The sequence below is a fragment of the Jaculus jaculus genome, chromosome 9 (genome assembly GCF_020740685.1).
Source record: "Jaculus jaculus isolate mJacJac1 chromosome 9, mJacJac1.mat.Y.cur, whole genome shotgun sequence".
Taxonomy (NCBI): domain Eukaryota; kingdom Metazoa; phylum Chordata; class Mammalia; order Rodentia; family Dipodidae; genus Jaculus; species Jaculus jaculus.
The window spans coordinates 8,388,703-8,414,748 of NC_059110.1; the positions used below are offsets into that span (position 1 = coordinate 8,388,703).

At 48.6% G+C, this 26,046-nt stretch overlaps 1 protein-coding gene across 1 annotated transcript in view; it reads left to right on the top strand.

The window, feature by feature from the left end:
- Positions 1 to 26,046, top strand: part of Ezr (ezrin) — a 58,957-nt gene that overhangs the window by 20,785 nt on the left and 12,126 nt on the right. The window contains exons 2-7 of the mRNA XM_045158901.1: positions 7,946 to 8,029; positions 13,695 to 13,790; positions 14,757 to 15,031; positions 15,941 to 16,024; positions 17,004 to 17,150; positions 25,583 to 25,679. Coding sequence (XP_045014836.1) covers positions 7,946 to 8,029; positions 13,695 to 13,790; positions 14,757 to 15,031; positions 15,941 to 16,024; positions 17,004 to 17,150; positions 25,583 to 25,679 — 783 coding nt within the window. The remainder of the gene's footprint in view (positions 1 to 7,945; positions 8,030 to 13,694; positions 13,791 to 14,756; positions 15,032 to 15,940; positions 16,025 to 17,003; positions 17,151 to 25,582; positions 25,680 to 26,046) is intronic.

Sequence of the window (26,046 nt, forward strand, 5' to 3'; positions counted from 1 at the left end):
GATAGATATTACAACACAGATGAACTTGAAAATGCTATGCCTTGGTGACAATAGCCAGCCCCCCCCCACACACAAAACAACATATTAGAAGAGTTACCTTATCTGAAATGTCCAGAATAGACAGCTCCACCGAGCAGAGAATAGGTTGGTTGTTGGGGTTTGGGAGGTTAAGAATAATGGGGGGACATCAAGTTTCTTTGGGAGGTCACAGATTTTCTAAAATTAGTTGGGTGTGGCTATGCAAATCTGTGATCCCAGCACTTGAGAGGTTGAGGCAGAAGGATTATGAGGTAGAGGTCAATTGGGCTAAAACATAGCAAAACATTTTCTCAAAAAAAAACCTAAAACAAGATAGCAGTGTTTACTGAATAATTCTGTGAATGTAACAGAAACCACTGAATGTACATTATAAGTGGGTGAACCTTATGATATGGAAATTTTATTCCACAAAGCTGTTATAAGATAGCACACTAATGACTCGACAGGAAAATCAGTATACACTTTTGAGTTAATTCTTCAGTTGAGAGAAGCAAGAGCTTGTGCAAGTAATCTCTCGTCTCCCTGAGAGGTTTCCCAGTCACACTCCCTTTTGTAGGCGGACATGACCGAATCCACTTCCTATCAGAGCATTTGAAAGGCCTTATCCAAATATTTGGAGACTGTTACAAGTTGCTGAAGTGGCACCTTCAGAAGAGGTCTGGAATGTTGGAAAACAGCACTGACATTTGAAACGATAGGGAAGGTCAAGCTCCTGGGGTAATTGGGCTGATTGGATAGTTCCTGAGTTGAGAGTGAATGCTGGTGTGATTAGGTGGGAGGGGGGGGACGACTCTTATCACCAAATCCACTGCCTGAAATTCAAACATTCAAATGCTACTATTTGAATTTCCTTTCTGTTTCCAGTGGCTTTCTTGATTCTTGGATATAGAAGGAAATCACTGTAATCTTTTTTTTTTTTTTTTTTTTTGGCCACACTTTGGCTGCGAAAATCTTGAAGGTTGTCTCTTGCCTGTAAATTTGTGGAGGAATCAGTCTCTAGGACTTGTTCCTCCTGCTGGAGCTTTTGTCAAAGTCTGCATTTATTCTGTAAAACTGCGAGTGCTGAGCTGGGGAGATGGCTCAGTGGTTAAAGGCACTTGATTGCAAAGCCTGACAGCCCCAGTTTGATTCCCCAGTTCACTTGTTAAACAGGACGCACAAAATGGTACATGCATCTGGGGCTCATTTGCAGCGACCTGAAGCACTGGTGTACCCGTGTGCCCATACGTTCTCTCTCCCTCAAATAAATAAATAAAAATATTTAGATTTAAACATTCAAATGCTACTATTTGAATTTTCTTTATCAAATAAATAAATAGAAATATTATTAAGTTAAAAAGTAATGTGGGTGTAGAAGAGATATTTCAGGGTTTGTTTTTTTTTTTTTTTTGGTGTGTATGGTTTGTGTACATGTGTGTACCTGTGGGTACATGTGTGAGAAATCTTTAAGCTTAAAGTCTTTGAGGAGGCAGAGGTCTTGCCCAGAGGAAACATGAACATCAGAGATTTATTTACCAAAATGTAGGAAGGAACTGGGAGATTATTTGACATAAGCCAAAACTCAGCAGTGACACATGGATTAGAATAAAGTGCAAGATTTTATTGTCATTTCATTCATTGTCTGTTTTCATTCCTCGCATCCTTAGATAGCATTTTGGTAATTAAACTGGAAAGACTCAGAAATCATGCTTCCAAGTATATTTGGAAGTCTTACTCCTTTGAGATGTTCCTGTGAAAAGCATCACTGGGCAGAAGGGCCTGGGAATTCTGGGCCAGACCGTCACGGGATTTCATGATCCACACCAGCGAAAGAAGAAAAGAGAATTCATACTTAGGTGACCTTAAAACATGGCCGCAGCCCCCCCCCCCCATTTCTCCCCTTTCTCTTCAGAGGCTGAATAACTTCCTAGAGAACTGCACAGCCATTGGCTTGGGACGGCGCCAGAAGCCACGCAAGCCAGACTTGGAAAAGACGCAGACAGTTTGAGCTGGGGTGGGGGGGAGGATCTTCAACTGCCCAGAGGTTTCCAGCTGGAGGAGCCAGCGGGTGGGTGCTTGAGGGACCAGCCAAGGAGTTTATTTGGTTTTAACAGGGTGAACCATTACCGATTAATTACAGTCAAGCCAGGTTGGGTAATAAGGTCTCTAAGCTCTGAGCCTGCAGAGTTCAGTCCCCTGCTAGAAAATTGAGAACAGGCGTCCGTTCGATCTTCTATCTTCTACCAGTATTCTGGTTTTCTCCTCCTGCTTGGGTGATGTCATTGGCCTTGCTCTGTCCCATGTGCCCCTGAGAAGGCCAGGTAGCTCATCCTTCTCACCCTTCGCCCCAGCCCCAGCCAGCTGAGCGCATCACACCTCACTTGCATCAGGCATGTCAGACCAGAAGGAAGACCAAGCCCTCCTTACGCAGATCAAGTTACTGAGGGCCCGGGGCGGGGAGTGCCTCTGGTTGGGGGTCTTCACCTCTTGACACCCACTGTTCCTTCTGGTGACACCCACATTTGGCCTGTGCTCAGAAGCACTTGAGCGACTTTTGAGAATATGGGGGTGTGACGGCTCCCACCTGTATTTCATCTGAGCACCCAGGAGCCCAAGGCACGGAGGGTTATGAGCTCCAGGCCAGTCTGGGCCATGAAGCCAGACCCTGTCTCAACAAATCAAAACAGGCAAAGAATTACAGGTTTCTGAGCTGAGACGAGACACTCAGGGGTTGGAGAAAGCATTCTGGGGGTGGTGATTAGGAGCTGAAGTCGGGAACCACTGGGGTGTGGCAGCCATGGAGGCTGGTCCAAGGGAGAAGGTGGGACAGGTGCCTGGTTGGTGTTTGTAGACTGAATGAGCGCAGGGCATGGCAGGTGCCCGCCCAGGGCCAGGCCTATGTAACACTGGAGCAAAGGTGTTACACCCTTCAGAATGTGGGCTACGGTAGGTGTAAGCTGAGCTAGCCTAGAGTAAGAGCAAACGTAATGCTCTGAAAAGGTTTACTAAGCCAAGGTTAGATACGGTCCTTGCCAATCAGCTGCCTGTTCACTTGGACAAAGATAAGATTGTGAGTTCAATCCTGATATCAAAGAATGTTGTGTCTTAACATGGTTAATAGCCCTGGTGAAAATACCTATGAAGCTCAGGGCTGTTCATTTTCTAAATATTTATTTATGTGTGCATGCTGTAGGAAAATCCCATTATTTTTTAATCTGTAGAATGCTACTTACCTATACTTTTGTATAATAATTTCTGTCATAAGCAGTGGAGAATTGTGGTGACTAGTTGCTTATACATTTTGACACTTGCGAACTCTAGGTATGAATGACTGTTTTCTGAGCTTCTTGCCCCTATAATTCTCGAGGGTGGCATTTTGACCATCTCCAAACTAGAAGGCATGCTGTCTAGCATTGTGGCGAGCCCCAGGAGGAGGGGGTCAAATGATTAACTGCTTACTGTACATACAGACACATGTGATTGTGCTGCCATCAATACTGGCCTTGTGGGACCTAAATCCAGGGCCTTCCTGCAGGCTTGACAAGGGCTCTGAGCTCCCTCCCCGCCCATCAATACTGCTTCTGACAATGATGTGGTCGGGGGAATTACCATTTCAATAAAAACTGCCGGCCAGGCTCTCTGCTCTTTAGTCTTTCACACCGCTTGGATTTGGATTTGGGAGGCGCTAAGCCTATGGACTTCCGTTCTTTGTGGGACTGTCCTCGCGCATTGAGAACCATGACGTCCTCCTTTATTTCTGTGGCGCTGGTGTAACTCGGGCAGTGGTTTGCATCCAGGTCCTCTGCGTTTATTAGAAACCACTTCTGGGAGCTGGAGAGGTGGCTTGGCCTTGAGGGCTGCTGCTCAAGCATGAGCATGTGCCCGCACCTGCTTTTAGATGTTCCAGCGACCATAACGTGGGCTTAGGGGCACTAAATGTTTGCTGGTGCTTGGGATAAGCTTGTGGGAGGATCGCTTGCACTGTCCACGTGCCAGTAACACAGGAAACACTGGTGGGTCCTGACAGATTGGCAACACATAACCCCTCTCTTAAAGGCTGTGGACCATGAACACAGCGCTCGCTTATCTGCCTGTTGCCTGGATTGCTTCAGCACACCTGTCTCAACCTGATGTAAAGATTACACAGGTGTGAGATATACATATACATACTGTATAGGAATCTATGTTATTCTGGTACCTTGGGGGTAGGGGCATCTTAAAATGTGCCCAGTCAGACCTGGATGGTGGCAGTGGGATGACTGAGCAGTGGACTGGAAAAGCCTCTTCACTCTGGCGCTGGCCCTTCAAGGTCAGGAACCATCAGCTGCCCCTAGACGTGAGCGTCTGTGTTGAAGACTCCGTCCTGGGGACCACAGTTTCCCGTGGGTATTGCAACGTGCTGTGAAGGATCATCCCATGGCACGATCACCTCAACTTAAAACTTAGCAACATGACTTGTTGCTGCTTCTGCTGTGCACATGCAGCCCTCGAAGTGGGAAGTGTGGGTTTAGAGACTTGTGCAGGCCCTCATAGCAAGCTTCGTTTAAACAACAGCTTCATATTTTTATCTATTATTTGTGAGGAGAGAGAGAAACACAGAGAGAAGGGCATGTCAGGGCCTCTTGTGATGGCAGAGGAACTCCAGACGCACATGCCGCTGTAGCGTAGCTGGCTTTACATGGGTACTGGGGAATCGAACCTGAGCCAGCAGTCTTTGCAAGCAAGGGCATTTAATCACAAAACAATCTCCCCAGCCTGCCAAGCTTAGCTTTCAAGTTCACTTACTGCGCACTCCTGAGCCTTAACAGCTAACATCAGCAGAAGTGTTTATTATACAAGCCTTTGCTTGCTTTCTCAGAGTTCTGTAAGCTCTGGCTCAAACATGAACTGGCTCAGAATCTTCAGGCAACAGTACACAGCCAAATGTGGTGGCACGTGCTATGATCCTAGCATTCAAGAGGCTGAGGCAAGAGAGCTGCCCACGAGTTTGAGGCCAGCCTGGTTTGCGTAGTGAGTCCCAGGCCTGCCAGGGCTACAGAGAACTACCTTGTCTCAAAAGCAAAACAACAGAAGCCAGGCATGGTGGCGCACGCCTTTATTTCCAGCACTCGGGAGGCAGAGGTAGGAGGATCACCGAGAGTTCGAGGCCACCCTGAGACTCCATAGTGAATTCCAGGTCAGCCTGGACCAGAGTGAGACCCTACCTCAAACACTAAAAATAAATAAATAAATAGGTCTGGAGAAATAGCTCAGCAGTTAAGGCTCTTGCCTGCAAAGCCTAATGGCCCATGTTCGATTCCCCAGTACCCTAAAGACAGGTGCACAGTGGTGCATACATCTAGAGCTCATTTGCAGCTGCTGAAGGCTCTGGTGCACACTTTCTCTACTCTCTCTCTCTTACTATTTCTCTCTATCTCTCTTTCTGCTTACAAATAAAAAACATAAACACTTTTTTCATTTTTGGTTTTTCAAGGCAGGGTCTCGCTCTAGCCCAGGGTGGCCTTGAACTCACGATGATCCTCCTACCTCTTCTTCCCAAGTGCTGGGATTAAAGGCGTGTGCCGCCACGCCCAGCTCACAAATAAACATTTTTTTCTTAAAGCAACAAATCAAACAAAAAAAGCGAGTACATTTTTCATTCCTACTAGTGTGCTTTCTTTAGCGCACAGGATGGCTGAGCCGGTAGTTCAGAGAGGAAGAAAGGTGCATCTGGACCCCGCGTGGTCACCTGCTCCCTGCACTTGAAGTTGGCATGCCCTGTCCTCCCTGTGAATGGTTTGGACTTCGGAGCTGACTTTTCCATCTCTGACCTATGTCCATAATTAAGATTCATGCTTTAGTTTATGCTTCATAATGGCCATTTTTTGGAATAAAAGGAGTTATTGATAGCAGAAAAAAATACACACGTAGGGTTGGAATTAAAGATATGTGTCATCATGCTCAGGGCCGTGTGTGTGTGTGTGTGTGTGTGTGTGTGTGTGTGTGTGTGTGTTATTAAATTATTATATTTATTGAGGAAAGTAGAGCCAAGGAAATGCACCCACTTGGCTAGAGATCCCATGTAGAGGGCCTGGGAAAAAGTGTGGAAAGAAAAGAGAAAAGAAAGTTCAGGGAGCTTCTGCCATGTGGGGAGCTGGAGGGGATAAAGAATGCATGTGGAGAGTAAGGGCTGGGGTCCCTCCTGGCTGGGCCTGGGCCTAGCCATCCCAGCCCCAGCTGGAGGTCCCAAGCGATCAGAGAGAGCGAGAGAGCACATGGCTTTATATTTTGATATGACTAAATCTTTGAGTCATTTAAACATTTTTATTTATTTACTTGAGAGAGAAAGACAGAGAAAGAGAAAGAGATTGGGTGCACCAGGGCTTTTAGCTGCTGCAAACTCCAGATGCATGCGCTACCTTGTGCATCTGTCTTACATGGGTCCTGGGGAATTGAACCTGGGTCTTTTGGTTTTGTAGACAATCACCTTAACTGCTAAGCCATCTCTCCAGTTCCAAAAGACAAAAATGTTTCCAGTTCTTTTTAAATTTTTTTTAAATTTCATTTTTATTTATTTATTTGAGAGAGAGAGAGAGATGTAGATAGATGATGATGAAAGAGAGAGACAATATGGGCATGCCAGGGCCTCCAGCCACAGCACAGGAACTCCAGACGCGTGCTGCACCTTCTGCATCTGGCTTACGTGGGTCCTGGGGAATTGAACCTGGGTCCTGTGACTTTGCAGGCAAGTGCTAAGCCATCTCTCCAGGCCTAGTCTAATCTTGCTTTTCAGCCAATGCCAGTGTTTCAACTTGTGGCTTTGGGGAAATAGTTCTTTAGAGTCCGGATGGAGGGTTGTGCCTCTCTCCTATACCAGTGAGCCTTTGTACGCATGTCAAAGCATTGCTCAGTTTTCAGTCTTGAACATTGAGGGAGGTGGCGGGGGGGTGGTGGTGGATGTTTTGTGGGTGCCCTGGCTAGATCTGGGGACTCCTGTGGTTGGCTGAGTGTAAGTGCTGTCAGTCCCCGCCCTCCCGATGTCACCTGTGCCGGGGGAGGTTACCAAGGCACCTGTGAAGTGGGGTGCAGCAGGCTTCTCTTGCTTGTATGTGCCCCTGCTGCTGCGTGGCGGTGGTATCTCCTTGTGACCGTGTGAGGGGTGTCCTCGCGTGCCTGGGCTTTCTCAAGGGAGAAATTGGAAAACTGCCTTAAAATCCGTTTTTCTGTTTGCTTTTTGAAACCGCACTGCAGTGACAGAAGAAACGCTGTAAGGCCTTCCCATCACCTGGACACGTCAGTTCCCTGTGACCCACCATTCTCATGCTATGATACGCCCCCTCTTTTATCTAAGTCGATCTCACACGTTTGCATGATAGTCAGCTTCGTGCTCCTTTCCTTGCCACATTTTTTTTTTTTTTAATTTAGAAGCAGTTTTCCTTATTTCAACTGTGTAATCAACATGTTAAATATCTGGGTGACAGTAAGTCCTGTGTGTTCACCACACCATTTCTTTCTCCAACATTCAGGCAATTTCTAATGTTGCCAAACTGTTGGGCAAATACCCCTCCTCACTTTTTCCACGTCCTCCATTGACTCCCCCCACCTCTGGTGTCTCAGGGGCTCGAACTGCCTCCCCTGGTTATGGTGGGGGTCACGAGGCGCGGGGAAAAACACATTACCAGAGGTTTCTCGGCAAAGCCGCCTAGGCTTAAGTGGGTTTTAAAGGCAAAGAGGCCGGGCATTGGAACTCAGATTTTGCACTTGGCGAGGCTTCGAGCAGCTGTCCCCATTCAGGGCTTGTAGCAGGTGTTTTGTGACTCACGTGAAGACAGGTGTTAAAGAAAACACGCAAGTGCCAAGTGGCTCTGGGGCTCCTGTGGAAGACGGAGGAGGCCACGGGTGCAAAGAGCGCTCAGTTACGTGTGACTCCTCCCGCGCTGTCTTTCAGATCAACGTCCGCGTGACCACCATGGATGCGGAGCTGGAGTTCGCCATCCAGCCCAACACCACCGGGAAGCAGCTTTTCGACCAGGTTGGTGTGTGACCTTGAGAGAGGGAATTATCACCTACAAAACCACATCCAAATCACTTTGTTTCCTAAGTGAGTTTTCTTGTTTTGTTCTCCTGAGGCAGTTGATGAAAAGTGTCTTTGAAAAGGTAAAGTCCCATTCTATGTCATGGTGACATTTATTTAAAAGAAAAAGGTCAAGGTATTTTTGTTTAATATATTTTTTTTTCCAAGGTAGGGTCTCACTGTAGCCCAGGCTGACCTGGAATTCACTATGTAGTCTCAGGCTGGCCTCAAACTCACAGCGATCCTCTTACCTCTGCCTCCGAGTGCTGGGATTAAAGGCGTGCGCCACCACGCCCAGCTTAGTATTTATTAAATATTATTTTCCCCCCAGTAATAGCTGTTCCAAAAGCAGCCTTGTCTAACGGCTCAGTCTTCCCCAAAGTGGGGCACAGTGCATTATTTGGCATTACTTTTGTAGCTTGGTGTCATGGGTCAACAGTCTTTTTTTCTGCACAAGACCAGCTAATAAATACTTCTGGCTTGCAGACCATGTAGTCTGTGGCATAACTGTTCAACCTTGCCATTGAAGTGAGTGTGGTGAGAGATTTTCCCCAAACCATTTAAAGAAATAGAGACCCATTCTTAGCTTGTGGTCTGCACAGGTAGTCATTCAGACCAGCTTTGGCCCACGGGCTGGAGCTGGCTGCCTCAGCTTTATTTAGAAACCTCCTTTGCGGTTCAGTCAGAACCAGCTTTGCAAAGAAGAGCCCCATGTCGTGGGCGTGGTGACGCCGTCAGTCACCTTGGACGGTTCCAAATCCATCACGCTCTGTGGTCTGCTTTTTTTCTCGTGATATTCTACGGAACATTGTTTTTTGTTGTTGTTTTTATTTTTATTTTACTTAATTAATTATTTATTTGAGAGAGAGAATGGGCACACCAGGACCTCTAGCTGCTGCATATGAACTCCAGACATATGTGCCACCTTGTGCCTCTGGCTTACATGGGTCCTGGGGAATTAAACCGAGGTCCTTTGGCTTTGTAGGCAGATGCCTTATCCACTAAGCCATCTCTGCAGCCCACATATTGTTTCTTTTCTTTTTTTTTTTTAAATTTTATTTATTTATTTATTTATTTGAGAGCGACAGACACAGAGAGAAAGACAGATAGAGGAAGAGAGAGAGAATGGGAGCACCAGGGCTTCCAGCCTCTGCAAACGAACTCCAGACGCGTGCGCCCCCTTGTGCATCTGGCTAACGTGGGACCTGGGGAACCGAGCCTCGAACCAGGGTACTTAGGCTTCACAGGCAAGCGTTTAACCGCTAAGCCATCTCTCCAGCCCCATATTGTTTCTTAACAAAACATTTGTATGTGGTTCATTCCAATAGGTAGCTCTCACAGCAGATGACTTGGTTTTGGTAAGCAATTGTTCCAGCAGGTTATTTATTTATTTATTTATTTATTTGAGAGAGAGAAAGAGGCAGATAAAAGAGAATGGCGGCACCAGGGCCTCTAGCTGCCACAAACAAACTCCAGATGCATGTGCCACCTTGTGCATCTAGCTTATGTGGGTACTGGGGAATAGAACCTGGGCCCTTAGGCTTCATGGGCAAGCGCCTTAACTGCTAAGCCACCTCTCCAGCCCTCCAGCATATTTTTAATGATTCTTAGATGGAATCGAGTGGTGCCTCTAGCACGCACCTCAGGGTTGGCCTTAGAAAACCCAGTCCTCTTTGCTCTCTTTCTGTTCCTCTGCCTAACTGTGTGGACTAAATGGGCCCAGACAGCGAGCAGCAAGGAGTATGCCCGGGATCCCCGCGTGGCGCTGACCAGCAGCTTGGGTCACTGGTGAGCATGCCACACACCTCACCCTCAACATCCTGGCACTCACTCAGGTCTACAGAGGCACTTTCTGGGGATGGCGGGGCAGGCGCGTGCCCGTGTCTGCACCTCCCGCCTCTGATAACTGGTGGAACAATTCCAGGTTCCAGAGAGCAGAATCCACTTTGCTGGGCTAACTAAGTTCTGTCTGGGGACAAGGGTCCAGAGGCACAAGACCAGAGATGAGTCACCAGGCCCTTGAGCCAGAGCCTGCCTTCCTGAGCAGCCCCTGCCACAGTGGGGCAGTGCTCCAATTCGGCAGCAAACCTGAAAACGGGAGCGCTTGCTTTGGGAAACCTGGGGGAGGGGGGATCTTAGCATGTTTCCTGGCCCCACCCATGCTTGATCCCATCTCCCATCTTCCCTGGCCAGTGAGCGCAGGGTAATGTTGGGTTAGCCCTGCAGCAGAGTCGCGGGAGCCCGGGTGTGCCCAGGCCAGCCCCGCAGGGATGGGTGTGGGCTAGGCTGCCTGTCGTTGAGACACCTGTCAGTGTTTTATTTTTATTATTTATTTATTATTTTTTGGTTTTCTGGCTGACCTGGAATTCACTCTGTAGTCTCAGGGTGGCCTCCAACTCACGGCGATCCTCCTTACCTCCGCCTCCCGAGTGCTGGGATTAAAGACATGCATCACCACGCCCAGCAACTGTGGTTTTTTGTTTGTTTGTTTGTTTGTTTTGTTTTTTGAGAGGATAAAGGATAAAGATATTTGCTACTGTGGGTAAAGCTGGATTTAGGGTAAAATTCTAAAGGTTGCTCACAAAAGATATTCCTAAAGGAAGTTGAACGAAACGTAGGTAGCCCAGGTCTGGGACCTGAGCCTAGACAGAACCGTGACATCCAGCACTGGCTCTGCCTCTAGCCAGCACATCTCTTGTCACCTCCTGGGCACTCTAGTCCTTATCTGTAAATTGGGGGGGGAGGGGAGGGCGGGGTTCCTAAGCAAAATTATTACTAATTTTTTTTTTTTTTGAGAAAGAGTCTCACTCTAATCCAGGCTGACCTAGACCTCATTCTGTAGTCTCAGGCTGGCCTCAAACTCATGGTGATCCACTTACTTCTGCCTCCCAAGTGCTAGGGCTAAAGGCATGTGCCACCTTGCCTGATATAAAATTATTTTTAGCTTTTTGTCTAGTTCTAGCCCAGGCTATGTAGTCTCAGGGTGACCTCAAACTCACGGCCATCCTCCTCCCTCTGCCTCCCAAGTGCTGGGATTAAAGGCATGCGCCACCATGCCCAGGTCAAAGTTATTTTGAGAAGAAAAGTTATTTTGAGCAGAGAAGGAAACTTCAGGAAGATTGGAGGAATGCAACCATAGTTACAGAGGACTGCTATGGAAAGCGTGTTCAACTCTGCCAAGCAAAAGAGACTTTGGACACATCCACCTTCCCCTCCCAAGCCAGCATGATGGCATCTCCTCTCTAACAGCCTCTCCACACCCAGTGGAGACTGGGTGTCACTGCGACTGGGCTCCACGGTGCGCTGGAGAGCCATGTGGGGGAAGAGCTGGCACTGAACAGCCCCCAGGGCTGCGTTGGGGCCTAGGGAACATAGATCTTCAGCTGTTGCTTGAAGAAGTAGACCAGTCCCTGTCCTTTGTAAAGCCTGCCATCCCCATCCAAGCCCCTTTGTGGTGGAGGTGAGGCTCCGCTTCCATGCTGCTGAGGTGTCCCTTTATGTGGGAGGACCTACGGATGGTGACACAGAGGATCTTAAAGGCGGTGGTGAGAGGACATTCATGTAGGAATCTTGGATTTCCCCCGTAAGCAGCATCTAAGGATGTCGTTTTAGAAGAATGTATTGATGAAGACAAGGCCAAGTGCAACATGTCATTTGCGGGATGCCATGGTGAGGGTGGCATGGCTCTACCGAGGACTGGTCACTGGAAATAGCCGCCTGCGTAGGACGTGTGGCAGGTCAGAGCAACCAGGGATGGTTTTCAGTGGAGACTTTGGAGGCCTCAGCTGCAGCGGATGGTTGCAGACGCCTACTTGCCCTTCCGCGCACACGCGGGAGTTGTCTCTGAGCCGTGGCCCCGGAAAGTCAGTGCGAGACGGGCGGCTGTGCAGGGGGAGGTCAGGTAGACGGGAGTGCTTTTCCAGGCGCCTCCGGACCAGGCTGAGGCTGCAGGTGGGCGGGTGATGAGGCGAGGCTGGAGTGGAGCAAATGCCTGCGCATGTATGTGGCACTTCCTTGTGGGCCCTGAAGTCTCCTCAGGTGACAAGGAGCTGCTTTGTGGAGAGCAAGAAGGCAGCAGATGGAACGTAGACCCGGTCCTGGCTGTCCCTCTTCTCTGCACCGGGCTGCGCAGGCGCACGCGGCACATGACCTCACAAAGACCCGGGAGCAGAGTGCTGTGTGAGCCTGGCTTTCCTTCACGTCATCCCGTGATAAAATCTCGGGTACAATTAATGCACCTTCCTTGTGGTTTTCCCAGACCCTCCACATCAGATCTCTAATCACATGGGTGCCTTTCCTTGGCTCTGTACTTCCCTCAGTAAATATACTTATTTAATAATATCCTTCTCTGCCTTTTTTTATTCAGTTCTTCAATTAAAATTAGGCATGAACTAAGGGTTTAGGGTTCATGGACCTTCCCGAACTCCTGGCACCCCATTACACCACCACACCTATATGGGTTCTGGTGTGCTCGGTCCTTTCTCCTTAAATATCAGAGGAGCTTTGTGTGAAGAATGGTAATCCAAGAAAAAAAAAAAGAATGTTAATCCAAAAAAAGATTGAAAGATAAAAAAGGGTTGAATGTAGTGTGTCATGAGATTTACAGTCATGTGTCCTTGACATGGCACTCAGGTTTAATGACACCCAGTGCATCCAACTGTTACTGCTTTCTCTCTCTAAGGCACTCATGAGAATAATCAACTTGGGGTTCTCTCTATAATGAGGGACTTCCCCCCACTCATGCTGTAGGGAATTTTAACATGTGAAATCCTTGCTATGACCTACATTTAAAATCCTATCAGCAATGAGAATTTCACATTTCTAGAGGCCTACATGGCCCTTGTCAGACATATACCTAAATGTCCCAACCCATTACACTATTACTACTTCTAAAATCTGCCACCATCTGCTTCCTTTCTCCCAAGGACTGATTTCCCTGTCTTTTTAAAATGTTTTACTTTTATTTATTGAGAGAGTCAGAGAGAGAGAGAGAGACAGAGAGAGAGAGAGAGAGAGAGAGATAATGGGCACTCCAGGGCCTCCAGCCACTGCAAACAAACTCCAGATGCGTGCGCCCCCTTGTGCATCTGGCTTACGTGGGTCCTGGAGAATCGAACTGCTGGGATTCTTAGGCTTCGCAGACAAATGCCTTAACCCCTGAGCCATCTCTCCGGCCCCCGATTTCCCTGTCTTTAGTAAGCCAGATTCCTGCATCGACCAGCTAAGAGGAAGATTGCCAAATGTTCTCCAAGTTATTTTAGCCACTTCCCACCGGAACACTCTTGTTGGTGAACCACAGGTCCCATGGCTCTGTGTGTTCACCACAGCTTGTCCTGGAGGTTTTCGCTCAGGCAAGCCTCCTGCCGTGTGAAGGGACAGAAGTGAGAGAGTTTGTAAGACTGAATGATGATCCTTGTCTGGTCAGATTTATACTAAATATATATCATTTGTGGCTTTGGCGGAACACCTTTGAGTCATGGGTTACTTGAGACAGTACGGGGAAGGCAATGCTCCTGGGAATGGCTAAGAACCTGGTGTGTGTGTGGGGGGGTGACCACTGGAGGCTGTTGTCCGAGTGAGGGAGTATCTCATACCTGGGTGTCTCTTGTGCTCTCTCACACAGGTGGTAAAGACTATTGGCCTCCGGGAGGTATGGTACTTTGGCCTCCAGTATGTGGACAATAAAGGATTTCCCACCTGGTTGAAACTTGATAAAAAGGTAAGTGAGGGTTAACTATTTACAGGCTGTTAGTTGGGGAGCTGTGCTCCCTGTGTGTCTTTTTGTTCCTTGTTTGTTAAAAGTTTTCACAGACAGAGGGGCTGTAGGCTTCCAGGAAGGGAGGATGTGGGATAGAGTTAGATCTCGGCATTCCTCCTCATGGCTCCCGCGGTGAGGCTGGTGATGGTTAACTGCCTCGCTTTAAGTTGACCTTGGGTATTTTTTTTTTTCCAATGAGATTAATCTTAGAGACCATGAATCACCCACTGTGTTGTCAGAGCCTGTTGTTGCTTTGTTTGAACCTGTGATGGATTATCTTCCAGCTCTAAGGATTGTGTAATGCCGCTCAGTTAGAAAGAGAAGACACCAGCTAGATGTGCTTTCTGCTAAGTCTTTGAAAGCTGTACTTTCCCCTCAGCCCGCTTCTTCCCAGGTCACTGTGACAAGTCAGGGCAAGAGTGGAGAAACGGGTTGGAGGGAGAACCTGCCGGGGTCAGTTCCAAGGTCCAAGGCCAACCGGCTTGGGGACAGATTCCAGAATCAGGTCACTAGTTAGTGTTGGGCATGGGGTCATTCGCAAATCCAAGTTTTCTGGGGTGCCAAGAGAGACAGGATGGGTTGAGTACTTAAGAGTTATTAGTTAGTGTGTGGAAGTGCTTTCAGTTGACCTTTTCTTTTCCTTCCAAGGTAGGGTCTCACTCTAGCCTAGGCTGACCTGGAATTCTCTATGTGGTCTCAGGCTGGCCTCGAATTCACAAAGATCCTCCTACCCTAGCCTCCTGACTGCCGGGATTAAAGGCATGTGCTACCACGACCAGATTCAGCCGATCTTTTTTTTTTTTTTGCTCACGTGCTGAAGCAATGAATTTCAGAGAAAATGCTTTCTTCTGAAAGCCAGCCAGCCCCAGGGCTTCTTTGAAGTCACTGGCTTTGCGTTGGTACTGAGAGTTGTCTTCTGTTACGCAGGTGTCCGCACAGGAGGTCAGGAAAGAGAATCCCGTCCAGTTCAAGTTCCGGGCCAAGTTCTACCCCGAGGATGTGTCCGAAGAGCTCATCCAGGACATCACGCAGAAGCTGTTCTTCCTGCAGGTGAAGGAGGGCATTCTCAGCGACGAGATCTACTGTCCCCCCGAGACGGCTGTGCTCCTGGGCTCCTATGCCGTACAGGCCAAGTTCGGGGACTATAACAAGGAGCTGCACAAGTCAGGGTACCTCAGCTCCGAGCGGCTGATCCCTCAGAGGTGAGCAAAGGTTGACCTGGCCCTGGCTGAACAGGGGACTCCACCCTGGGGAGCTGAAAGGAAAGGGGTGGTGTGAGAAGGAGCCGGGGACTCCGTCAAGGTCAAATGCTCCTTTAGGCCAGAACTGAAGTCATTTCCTAAGTGCCCTGCACTACGGAATGTCCTGAGCCAGCAGGTTCCTCTAAGGCGCTGATGATTAACTGAGACACAGCCAGGGAAGGCATTGCCCTTTCTCGTGGGTCTGACGGGTGACTGTCGCCTGGGCTTTCCTGGCAGTCACGCTTCTCCTGACCTGCCTGCGTAGCTCTGCCAGGTGAATGGTAGTAACCTGACCTCTGCTGAGGCTGCCATGATTTACTGATGGCCACGGAAATGACCCCTTTGGAAGGAAAGGTCATTTAAATACCTTTTGTAACTTGCCCAGCGGGGCTGGGTGTGTCTTGTTCAAAATGGTAGATCTTCAGGTTTATCGTCGGCAAGGAAAAATCAGAAAGTAGAGACCAAGGAGACGGCTCAGTGAGAATCGGTCCAGATCCCACCTAAAGCTGGTGGCTGTAGAGGGCATCTGTGATCTCAGGGTACCTATTGCCAGGTGGGAGGCAGAGACGGGAGAGTCCTGGCCAACCAGCAGTGAATGAGAGACCCTGCCTCAAAACAAGACCAGAAGGCTGGAGGCAAGGACTAGCGTCTGCAGCCGTCCTTTGACCTCCACACCCGTGCCGTGATGTGTGTGCATGCCAACACATATGCATCAGCGCACACACACCAACCAGAAAGTAGCAGGAGAAGTCCGCCGTGATTGGTTTATTTGAGAGGAGAGCGGGGGTCTGAATACAAGTGGGAAAGTGTCCTTGTGGCTCACGTCTGAGGCCCTTGGAGACGACGGCCCTGTGTCTTCTCACAATGCAGAGTCATGGACCAGCACAAGCTTACCAGGGACCAGTGGGAGGATCGGATCCAGGTGTGGCATGCGGAGCACCGCGGCATGCTCAAGTAAGTGTGGCCTTTTCAGCTTGCCTTCTTGTGGGCCTCCGGTCCTAGTGCCTGGTGAGGTACCTCAGCTTAGTCACAAGTGGAGTTTGGGCTGGAGAGATGGCTCAGTGGTTAAGCGCTAGCCTGTGAAGCCTAAGGACCCAGGTTCGGTTCTCCAGGTCCCATGTAAGCCAGATGCACATGGTGGCACATGTGTCTGGAGTTCGTCTGGAGGTCCTGGTGTGCCCATTCTCTCTCTCTCCCTGTCTCTAATAAATAAATAAATAAATCTTTAAAAAAAGAAAGTGAAGTTTCCTTTGGGTGGGAGGAATTGGTCTTCTCTTCCTCCTCCTCATTTTTCTCTTCTTCTTCCTTTTTCTTTTCTTTTTATTTTTTTGGAACAAGAGTAAGTAAGGGGGGGGGGGAAGCAACTTAATTTAAGCCTTCAGGTCCTAAAAGCTCTCACCCTTCCTTCAGAGCAGAGGAAGTCTCATGTTTGGCATTCAAGTTAGTGGAGGGGACCCTGTTCACCAGAGTTCATGACAAAGCATGAAGGAGGGACAGGTGGCTTTAAGATAGATATAAGACCATGTTCCCTGCCCATGGGCACCATGTGCATCTCAGCACTGTCCCAGCCTTACCATTTCCTTGAGCTTTTGGCCTCATAGACCAGAGTCCTTGGAAAAACCTTTGCTGTGGAAAATGATTGGAAGCCTAGAGCTGGGCTGTGTGGAGAGGGAAGGTGTGTCTCCCCAGAAACCACTGCGAGTTTCTCCTGAGTGTGTGGGACACACTGGTGACAGGGCCCAGAATACCATAGGTCCCCTCTAGAGTGCTGCCTCCAGGCTGTTCCAGTCCTTGATGCCCAGCAGCCTCTACCTGTCCCGGGCCCTGCTTGCCCGGGCTCAGCATGCAGCTGTCGCCCCATCCTGCGTGACTGGCGGGATGTGACAGCGGTGGAGGCTGCGCACCGTCACACCCCTGTTTCCCTTCCCCCTAGAGACAGCGCCATGCTGGAATACCTGAAGATTGCCCAGGACCTGGAAATGTACGGAATCAACTATTTCGAGATCAAAAACAAGAAAGGAACAGACCTTTGGCTTGGAGTTGACGCCCTGGGACTTAACATTTATGAGAAAGATGACAAGTGAGTTTATGTTTGGAGTTGGGTTTTGGCTGGTGTTGAAAGTGGTAGTCACATGTATGAGAGTTAATTCTGAAGTGTTCATTTAAGCACTTAACAGCTGAGGGTGTAAATCTTAACGGCTTTGAGACTGCAGTTGCTGTTTTGGAGGGCTGCCCAGAGGGGAACACCTTTTTGCCTCCCACAAGGGAGCCTGTGGAAAGGAAAGGCCAAGGCCCGGAATTCGGTGACCCCAGGACTCCGAGGCCTGTGAAAAGAAATGGAGGAGAGTGGCAAGTGTCAAAGGACTCCATTCGCTCCCTGGGCAGGGTAGACGCCTGGCTCTTAAGGCTTGTGCTAATCCAACCAAGAATATTGATAGCGTCATCAGACACTCTGGGATTCGGTCAACAGCAGCCTGCGTGTGTGAACAATTAGCTAAATCCCCTGAGCCTGCAGAAGGTGTCTAATTGCTTCACAGCAGTTACATTGTCTGTTAAGCAAGGTCTGCGAGCAGAGCAGAGGGTATAAAGGGCCGTCTGGCGCCTGGAGGCTGGCCTCCTGTCGGCTGCTCACGGTCACTGAGAGGCTGCGTATGCGTGCTTGCATCCCCCCGGGGACTGGAAGTTACCTGCGCTGAGAGGATGTTTCCTGGCAGCTTCTGGGATTTAGGAAGCAGCAGGAGCTGGGCCTGGTAGCTCACCACTGTGATCCCAGCCCTGGCAGAAGGATTGTGAGTTTATGGGCAGCCCAAGCCACAGAGTGACATCCCGTGTCAAAAACAACAACAACACTCTGGAGAGATGCTGTAGCAGTGAAGGCGCTTGCCTGTGAAGCCTGAGGACCCAGGTTTAGTCCCCAAGGACCCATGTAAAGCCAGGTGCACGTAGTGCCACGTGCATTTGGAGTTTGTTTGCAGTGGCTGGAGGCCCTGCTGTGCCCATTCTGTCTGAACTAAATGACAAAACCAATAACAAGGGCTGGAGAGATGGCTTAGTGGTTAAGGCACTTGCCTGCAAAGCCCAAGGACCCAGGTTTGATTCTCCAGGTCCCACGTAAGCCAGATGCACATGGTGGCACATGCATCTGGAGTCCGTTTGCAGTGGCTGGATGCCCTGGCATGCCCATGCTCACTCTCTCTCCCTTTCTCTGTCTCTATCTCTAATAAAATAAATAAATTAATAACAAAAGGAAGGAAAGAGGAGAGGAAAGGAAAGAATGAATAAGCAAGTATCTGGTGTCATAACAGGGAGGGGCTCCTTGGGTTCCTGCTGCGTGCCCCCATGGTCCTCATTTCCCTAAGGGACTTCCTGACAGATCCTGTGGTAGCCCTAGGCTCAGGCCTGGTGGAGACAGCTGCAGTTCTCGCTGCGGAGGTGTGGGGCAGGAACACTCTGGGGTCTCCACACGCAGCCATTTGATCTCCAGGTGACGCAGAGCAGCCCAGAGTTCCAGGATGGATCAGGGTTCTGTGACTTGCGTCCTGGTCGCCATCCCTAGTACCTGTTGGGATGAGCCACTCTGGCTTTCCTCACCACCCTTTCTGAAATGTTTCTCCTCTCAGCTCTCCATACCTCACTTGCCCCCTCCCACTTCTCTGGGGTCTTGGGGAAATGCCCCTGTTGCTGCAGAATCTCCCTGGTGCCAGCAGCCCAGAGCACAGGGACATTTCAGTGTGCAGGACAAGGTTGCTGCCTCATTTCCACACCCTCCACCTGCACCCAGGTGTGGCTGTGCAGGGCCAGGGGCGGGTTCCCATCCCCTGGAAGGACCGGCGCTCATGAGAGAAGGATGAGTTACGGGGCTTCAAGTGATAATGCCATTCAGAGCGTCCCTGGAAGCCAAGGAGAACCTAGGAGTGAGATGTGGGGAGCCCAAGCCTTGCTTCTGCCCCAGATTTGCTGGGTGCAGCATTGGTAGAGAAACAAAACATGTCTCAGGAAATCAAGGCGCCCAGGAGCCAGCCCACAGTTCTTCCCTGAAGCCGCTGAGTTGAGAGGCGGAGGCTCTGGACAGAGGCACGGCGGCACCCTGGTCTTCGTGGGAACACAAGTGGGAAACTGCCTCTGTCTTTGAACTTCATTCTCGAATGGCTAGATTTTGTAACAGCTGTGGCCAGGGCCGTCCAAACAGGTTTTTCCAGCTGCAGGCAAGAGCCATAGGCACAGGCTTGCTGATGTCAGCTTATAACCACCACAGCCCACAGAAATGTTCGATTTTTTCTCCCCCAAGTAAAATTTGAACCGTGTATCCCACCCAGTCTGACCCTTGCTCTCCCCGCATCCCATTCAGCAGCTCTGTAAATGGGCTTCAGTCTTCTCCCAGCTGGCCCAGTGTCCCTGGGCCGCTCCACGCCTGTCCCCAGCCCTTCTGAAGAGGGCACGCCTATGTTCAAAGGAAAAGCACTTAGGTGGACACTGACATGATAAGCCCTCGCCCAGACATAAACAGGGCAGGTGGCAGGATTGTTCTGGGCCCTGAGGATCAGAGCTCTGGTCTGGCTGGGCTGGGGGCCGAGTTGCCCCCAGTAGAGCTAATGGTGAGAATTAGATATGCTTGATATATTGTTCATGGGAGAAATCGGACCTGCAGAGTAAGGTGAGCTGGAAGAGATTGAGCGCTCTTTTGCAAATAAGCAAATCCATCTTTATCGTATCCTTTTTGGAACTCAGCAGGCTGTAACTGGGAAATGTCTCCTGGGGGACCCCCTTTTTGGTGGTGTACGCCACTGTTTAGTGGTACATTGGAGTCCTGAAAGCATTTGTCTCCCCTTTCTTGACCCCTTAGCTTGGAAGAGGAGGGAGCAGATGCCCTCCCCCACCGGGCAGTAGGCACACTGAGAGTTGAACTGAGGCGGGCTGTAATTCTGCTCGGCACTATCATGTACAAAAACTAAATTAATGCTGAAGGAAATGGATCCTGCCCGCCCTCCCCCCACAGTTTTTCAGACCCTCCTCCCTCTTTCCCCTTACCTTTTTCCTGTCCCGACATCACTCTTACTATAAACCAGCCGTGTAGGTAGAAGTTTCTGGCTCAGGGCTTTAACTCTTCGAGAGAGGATGCCAGGGCAGCTTGCGGACAGCATGAGGGAGGACCCGTGAACCCCCTGAATACTGTTCCTCAGGGACAGACCTGCCACGTCCTGCAGCGCCGATTGAGTGTCCCTATAGCTCACCAGCCTCCAGCTGACAGGTTTCAGGTCACTTGTGCCATCTTTACTTTCCCCGGGACATGAAAATTCAGAGCACTAACTACAGCTCAGCATATTTTGATGTAAACTTTAAATATAGTGAAATGGAGACTTGTGCATATTTGCTGAGTTTTAACAAATAAATACACCTATAAAATCTAAAACCTGACTTGGAGAGATGGCATAGCAGTCAAGGCACTTGCCTGCAAAGCCTAAGGATCCAGGTTTGACTCTCCACATCCCACATAAGCCAGATGCACAAGGTGATACGTGTGCAAGGTTGCACATGCACACGAGGTGAGGTATGCATCTGGAGTTTATTACAGTGGTTGGAGGCCCTGGTGTGCCAATATTCTCTCTCCCTCCTTCCCTCTCTCTCAAAATAAATTTTCAAAACATCTAAAAATCTGGGCTGGAGAAATGGCTTAGTGGTTAAGGCACTTGCCTACAAAGCCAATGGACCCAGGTTTGGTTCCCCAGGACCCACGTAAGCCAGATGCACAAGGTGACGTATGCATCTGGAGTCCATTTGCAGTGGCTGGAGGCCCTGGTGTGCCCATTCTCTCTCTCCCTCCTCACTTATTTCTCTCTCAAATAAAGAAAAATTTTTGAAAAAAATCTAAACTCTTAGCAAGACATAGAACATTATCATCACTGTAAGTAGCACATGCTTCTGTGATCCTAACTGGAACCCGGTCTGTTGTTTGTTTGTTTGAGGCACAGTGAGACCCTGCGTCCAAGAAGGTAGAGCGCAGACACCTTACCTTTGTCCTCTGACACGCTCCCACACATGAACAAAACGTGGAAAGGAAAAGGGGATCTTTTTTTTTTTCTTTTAATATTTTTATTTTAAGAAGAGAGAGAAAGAGAACAGCAAGCATGAGAATGGAGGGTGTCTGCACAATACAAAGCTAAAGAACTCCTGACACATGTGCTACTTTGTGCATCTGACTTTACAATGGGCCTTCAGGTTTTGGAAACATGCCTTTAACCACTGAACCATCTCTCTAGTTCACATTTTAATTTTTTTTTAAAGTTATTTTTATTTATTTACTTAAGAGCAACAGACACAGAGAGAAAGAGGGAGGCAGAGAGAGAGAGAGAGAGAGAGAGAGAGTTTTAATTTTTTAATACTGCACATTCACAAAATGCTAACATACATCACATATAATATAGTTTAGAATCCTTACGTGATGATTAGAGAGATGACTTAGCAGCTAAGGGCACTTCCTGTGCAAGCATGAGGGCTTAAGAGGGCCTGAAACTGTCTCCGCTTGATTCTCCAGATCCTAAGTGTGCTGGCTTGATTGTGAATGTATGACCTCATAGTCTCAGATGCTTTATTAAAATTGAGTTTGCAACTTTTGCCCCTAGCAGACAGATTATTGCTACAAAGGGTATGTCACTGGGGCTGAATCCGATTCCAACCCAAAGGTGTGTGGAGAACGGTTTGAGCTCTGACTGTTCCAACATGTAGTGCTGGTTGTTTGGTGGATTTTCTCTCTCTTTGGATCTATGAAAGATGCCACTTCCTGTGGATCTGTAAGTGTGAAATAAATCCCTTCCCTCCATAAACTGTATCTGGTTAGATATTCATACCAGAAATGTGGAGCTGTTGACAACAAAAAAATCTGATACTTGAGAACAAAGAAATAAAGATTTCTACTGTTGAAGGTTTCTTTTAAGAGATAAATAAGTAGATGGGAAGGAGGGATGCAAGAACTGGGATGCAGTAAAAGAAGAACAGTGTCAGCAACCAGAAAACCTTGTCAAAATGTGTCCTAGGAAAGCATTGCAAGTGTTGTACCTCATCCTTAATAATTACCTTCTTATCCACCCAAGACTGAAATAATGCTGCCATTATGAAAAACTGTCTACACAATTCACAAAAATGATAACTCATTTCACATTGTGTGCATTCTTTTTTTTTTTAATTTTTATTAACATTTTCCATGATTATAAAATATATCCCATGGTAATTCCCTCCCTCCCCACCCCCACACTTTCCCATTTGAAATTCCATTCTCCATCATATTACCTCCCCATTACAATCATTGTAATTACATATATACAATATCAACCTATTAAGTATCCTCCTCAGAAAAGGGGATCTTAAAGACTTTCATTTTCCAACTAGGGTTAAGAATTGAAGGAAGTTTTTTTAACCCAGAAGTGAGTCTCAATAATGTCCATGCTCGGCCCACGAGGGCTGATGCTATAATTACACTCATGAGCGGCTCGGGGTTGTTATACAGGCTTTCAGAGCCCTGAAAGGACGAAGCCAAGTCTTGAAGCCATGTGCCATACCCAGCCTTTGGCAGAACGATGCCTACTGAGCTTGGAGGCCTGTCTGGAGAAGCCGTGTAGACAAAATTGACCTGACCATCTCTGTGGCCAGCTGTTGCCTGTGGCCTCTGGGGAAACTGTTGCTCTTCTAGCCTTTTCGTGAAAGAAGGACACGGGCTGAGGACACTGGCATGACTAGGCCAGTCCTCTGCTCCTTTCCAGTGTCCTGGGAACTAACTGTAAATGGAATCCTATCTGTAAAAGTTCTGTGTCCCATATGGGACGGAACATACTCCTTGCATGTCTGGGTGCTAAGCATGTTAGCCCCTGTGAGTGATCCTGTACGATTGAGTTATACAGAAAGGGCCTATGCTAGAGGCTTCCACGTATGAAACAGCCTGGCTCGTGTCCTGTGTCACTTCTACAGGTATGCCATGACTGCCAGGCCCTAGAAGGACTGTGCCATGCTTAGAAGCCCTCTTTGGTCTTCAGAGGCCACCCTGCTGCCCTAACACATAACACAGCTTAGGGAAGAGAAAATGGGCACACCAGGGCTTTCTGCTACTGCAAAGGAACTCCAGATGCTTGTACTACTTTCTGCATCTGGCTTTAAGTGGGAATCAAACCTGGGCCTTCAGGCTCTGCAAGCAAGCATCTTTAACTGCTGAGCCATCCCTCTAGCCAAAGACTTTTTTAAAAATTTTTTTATTTATTTGAGACAGAGGGAGTGAGAGAGAGAATGGGCACACCAGGGCCCCTCTCTAGCCACTGCAAATGAACTCCAAACACATGTGCCACCTTGTGCATCTGGTTTACGTGGGACTTGGAGAATCAAACTTGGGTCCTTAGGCTTCGCAGGCAAGCACCTTAACCACTAGGCCATCTCTCCAGCAAAGAAAATTTTTCTCTTGAGGTAGGGTCTCACTCTAGCTCAGGCTGACCTGGAATTCACTGTGTAGTCTTAGGGTGGCCTCAAACTCATGGTGATCCTCCTACCTCTGCCTTCCAAGTGCTGGATTAAAGGCGTGTGCCACTGTGCCTGTCTTAAAAAGTATTTTGAGAGAGAGAACATGGGTACACCAGGGCCTCTAGCCACTGCAACACCCTCCAGATCCACGTGCCATTTTGTGCATCTGGCTTTTTGTGGGTACTAGGGAATTGAACTTAGGCTGTCAGGCTTTGGAAGCAAGCACCTTTAACTGCTGATCCCAGGACTGTTTCAGATGGCAGATTTGAATGGTGGTTTGAAGGATTCTGCTTACTTAGTATTATTCCTGGGGAAGTATTGGAAGAGTACGGAGGCGACATGATGTAAGAAAAGCAACGTGGTCTTGGAATCTTCTGATAGAAAAAGCTAGGGTTCAGGGCAGTGGTGGAATGGCATTGCTTGTGCGTTTTGGTGTTTTTATTTGAAGCAGAGAATGATAAAGAGAGGTAAAGAGACAATGGGTGCATCAGGTCTCCCAGCCACTGCAAAGGAACTCCAGATGCATGTGTCACTTTGGCTTTATGTGGGTACTGGGAAGTCACATCTGGGTCATTAGGCTTTGCAGTCAAGTGCCTTACCACTGAGCAATCTCTTCAGCCCCTCTTGTGAGTATTTTTGGTACAGTCTCAGGGCCATTTTGGAGCTGGAGGGTGACAGAGGGCAGCAGCTTCTGGCCGGACAGGAGCACACACATCACTAGGATGAGGACCGGGGGTGTGGAACCCATCTCTCCTCCCGACCACCAAGCCACAAGCAGCTGGTTTGCATGAAGTGAAGCAGTAGTGGTATTTCAACAGCACTGAGCACTTCTGTGCAGAAAGGAAGGGAAAGTAAGCGGCCTGGGCGGGAGAGGATGGGTGGTGGCAGCCCAGCACCTTCTGCTGAGAGGATGGATTGGGGGCTGTTAATCTGCTCCGGTATGCTTGATTAAGGGTTATGGTAACGGATTTGAAGAGAGGAATGGGCTGGCTGGTAAGGAATTAGACCAGCAGACCGAGGGTAGCGCTCTAGCACTATGAAGTATGGGTAAGCTGGGGATGTGGGATGTGAGGCAAGAGCTGTGGGAAGAGGCAGGTAGGACAGAAGGGCGCTCATGATTAAGAGTAGCCATTCACAGCCGGACGTGGCGGCGCACGCCTTTAATCCCAGCACTCAGGAGGCAGAGGCGGGAGGATCGCTGTGAGTTCAAGGCCACCCTGAGAGACTACAGAGAGAATTCCAGGTCAGCCTGGGCTAGAGCGAGATCTTACCTCACAAAAACCAAAACAACAACAGCAGCAACAACAAAAGAATTGGCAATATTACCAAGCAGGGTGACTCAATGTAGTTAAGTCCTGCAAAGAGAAAACAAAGTTGGATCGCACCAAGACTTAATACTTAGAGCCATCTGACTTAACCTGGAATTGTATTGGCTTTTTTTTTTTTTTTTTGAGGCAAGCCCAGCAGACTGTTTTTTTAATGCAAGAGTAAGGGAGAGAATTGGCACGCCAGGGCCTCCCGCCACTGCAATCGAACTCCAGACGCGTGCGCCCCCTTGTGTGCATGTGCGGCCTTGCACACCTGCGTCACTGTGCATAGGGCTAACATGGGACCTGGAGAGTTGAACTTTGAATCCTTGGGCTATGCAGGCAAGCATCTTAACCCCTAAGCCATCTCTCCAGCCCAGAGTAGACTATTGAATAGTGGCATTTGTCATTAATTATGCTCATTGTATTAGCTCTATTTTTTTTATTATAAAAATTAAGGGCAGGGTTTCCAAACATGGTGGTGTTCCCCCTTAGTCCCAGCACTAGGGAGGAAAAAGTGGGAGGATCTCTGTAAGTTGAAGGCCAGCTTGAGACAACATAGTGAATTCTAGGTCAGCCTGGGCTAGAGTGAGACACTACCTCAGAAAAAAAAGGAGAGAAAGAGTAAATTTGAAAACCTCTCTGTTCAAGCACATATACATCTAACCATCCCACCTCTTTTTTTTTTTTCCTTTTTTAACCTCAGGTTGACCCCAAAGATTGGCTTCCCTTGGAGCGAAATCAGGAACATCTCTTTCAATGACAAAAAGTTCGTTATCAAGCCCATCGACAAGAAGGCTCCTGTAAGTTCAGAAAGATTCCACACAGAACTGCTTGACCTTCTTACAGCTGAGTGGTTCTCAGGAGAACACTGAGGTTTCTCTGCGTTCCTAGAAGCCTGTACGACTCCAAGTTTCTTGTCATGGGAAGTCGGGGATGCTTTGGGCCGTGTGACTTACCGCTGCAGTGGGAGGCGGTTATGGGGACAGGATAGGTCTGTTCAGAGCTAGGTGCTGGAAGGGGTGGGGAGATGAGTTCGCGGGTGAAGTGCTTGCCTTGCAAGCGTGAGTACCTGACTTTGGATCCCCGGATCCCAAATGCTGGATGCTTGTCATGGGCGTCTGTAATCCCTGAGCACCTGCAGGAGGGAGAAACAGGAAACTCTCATGG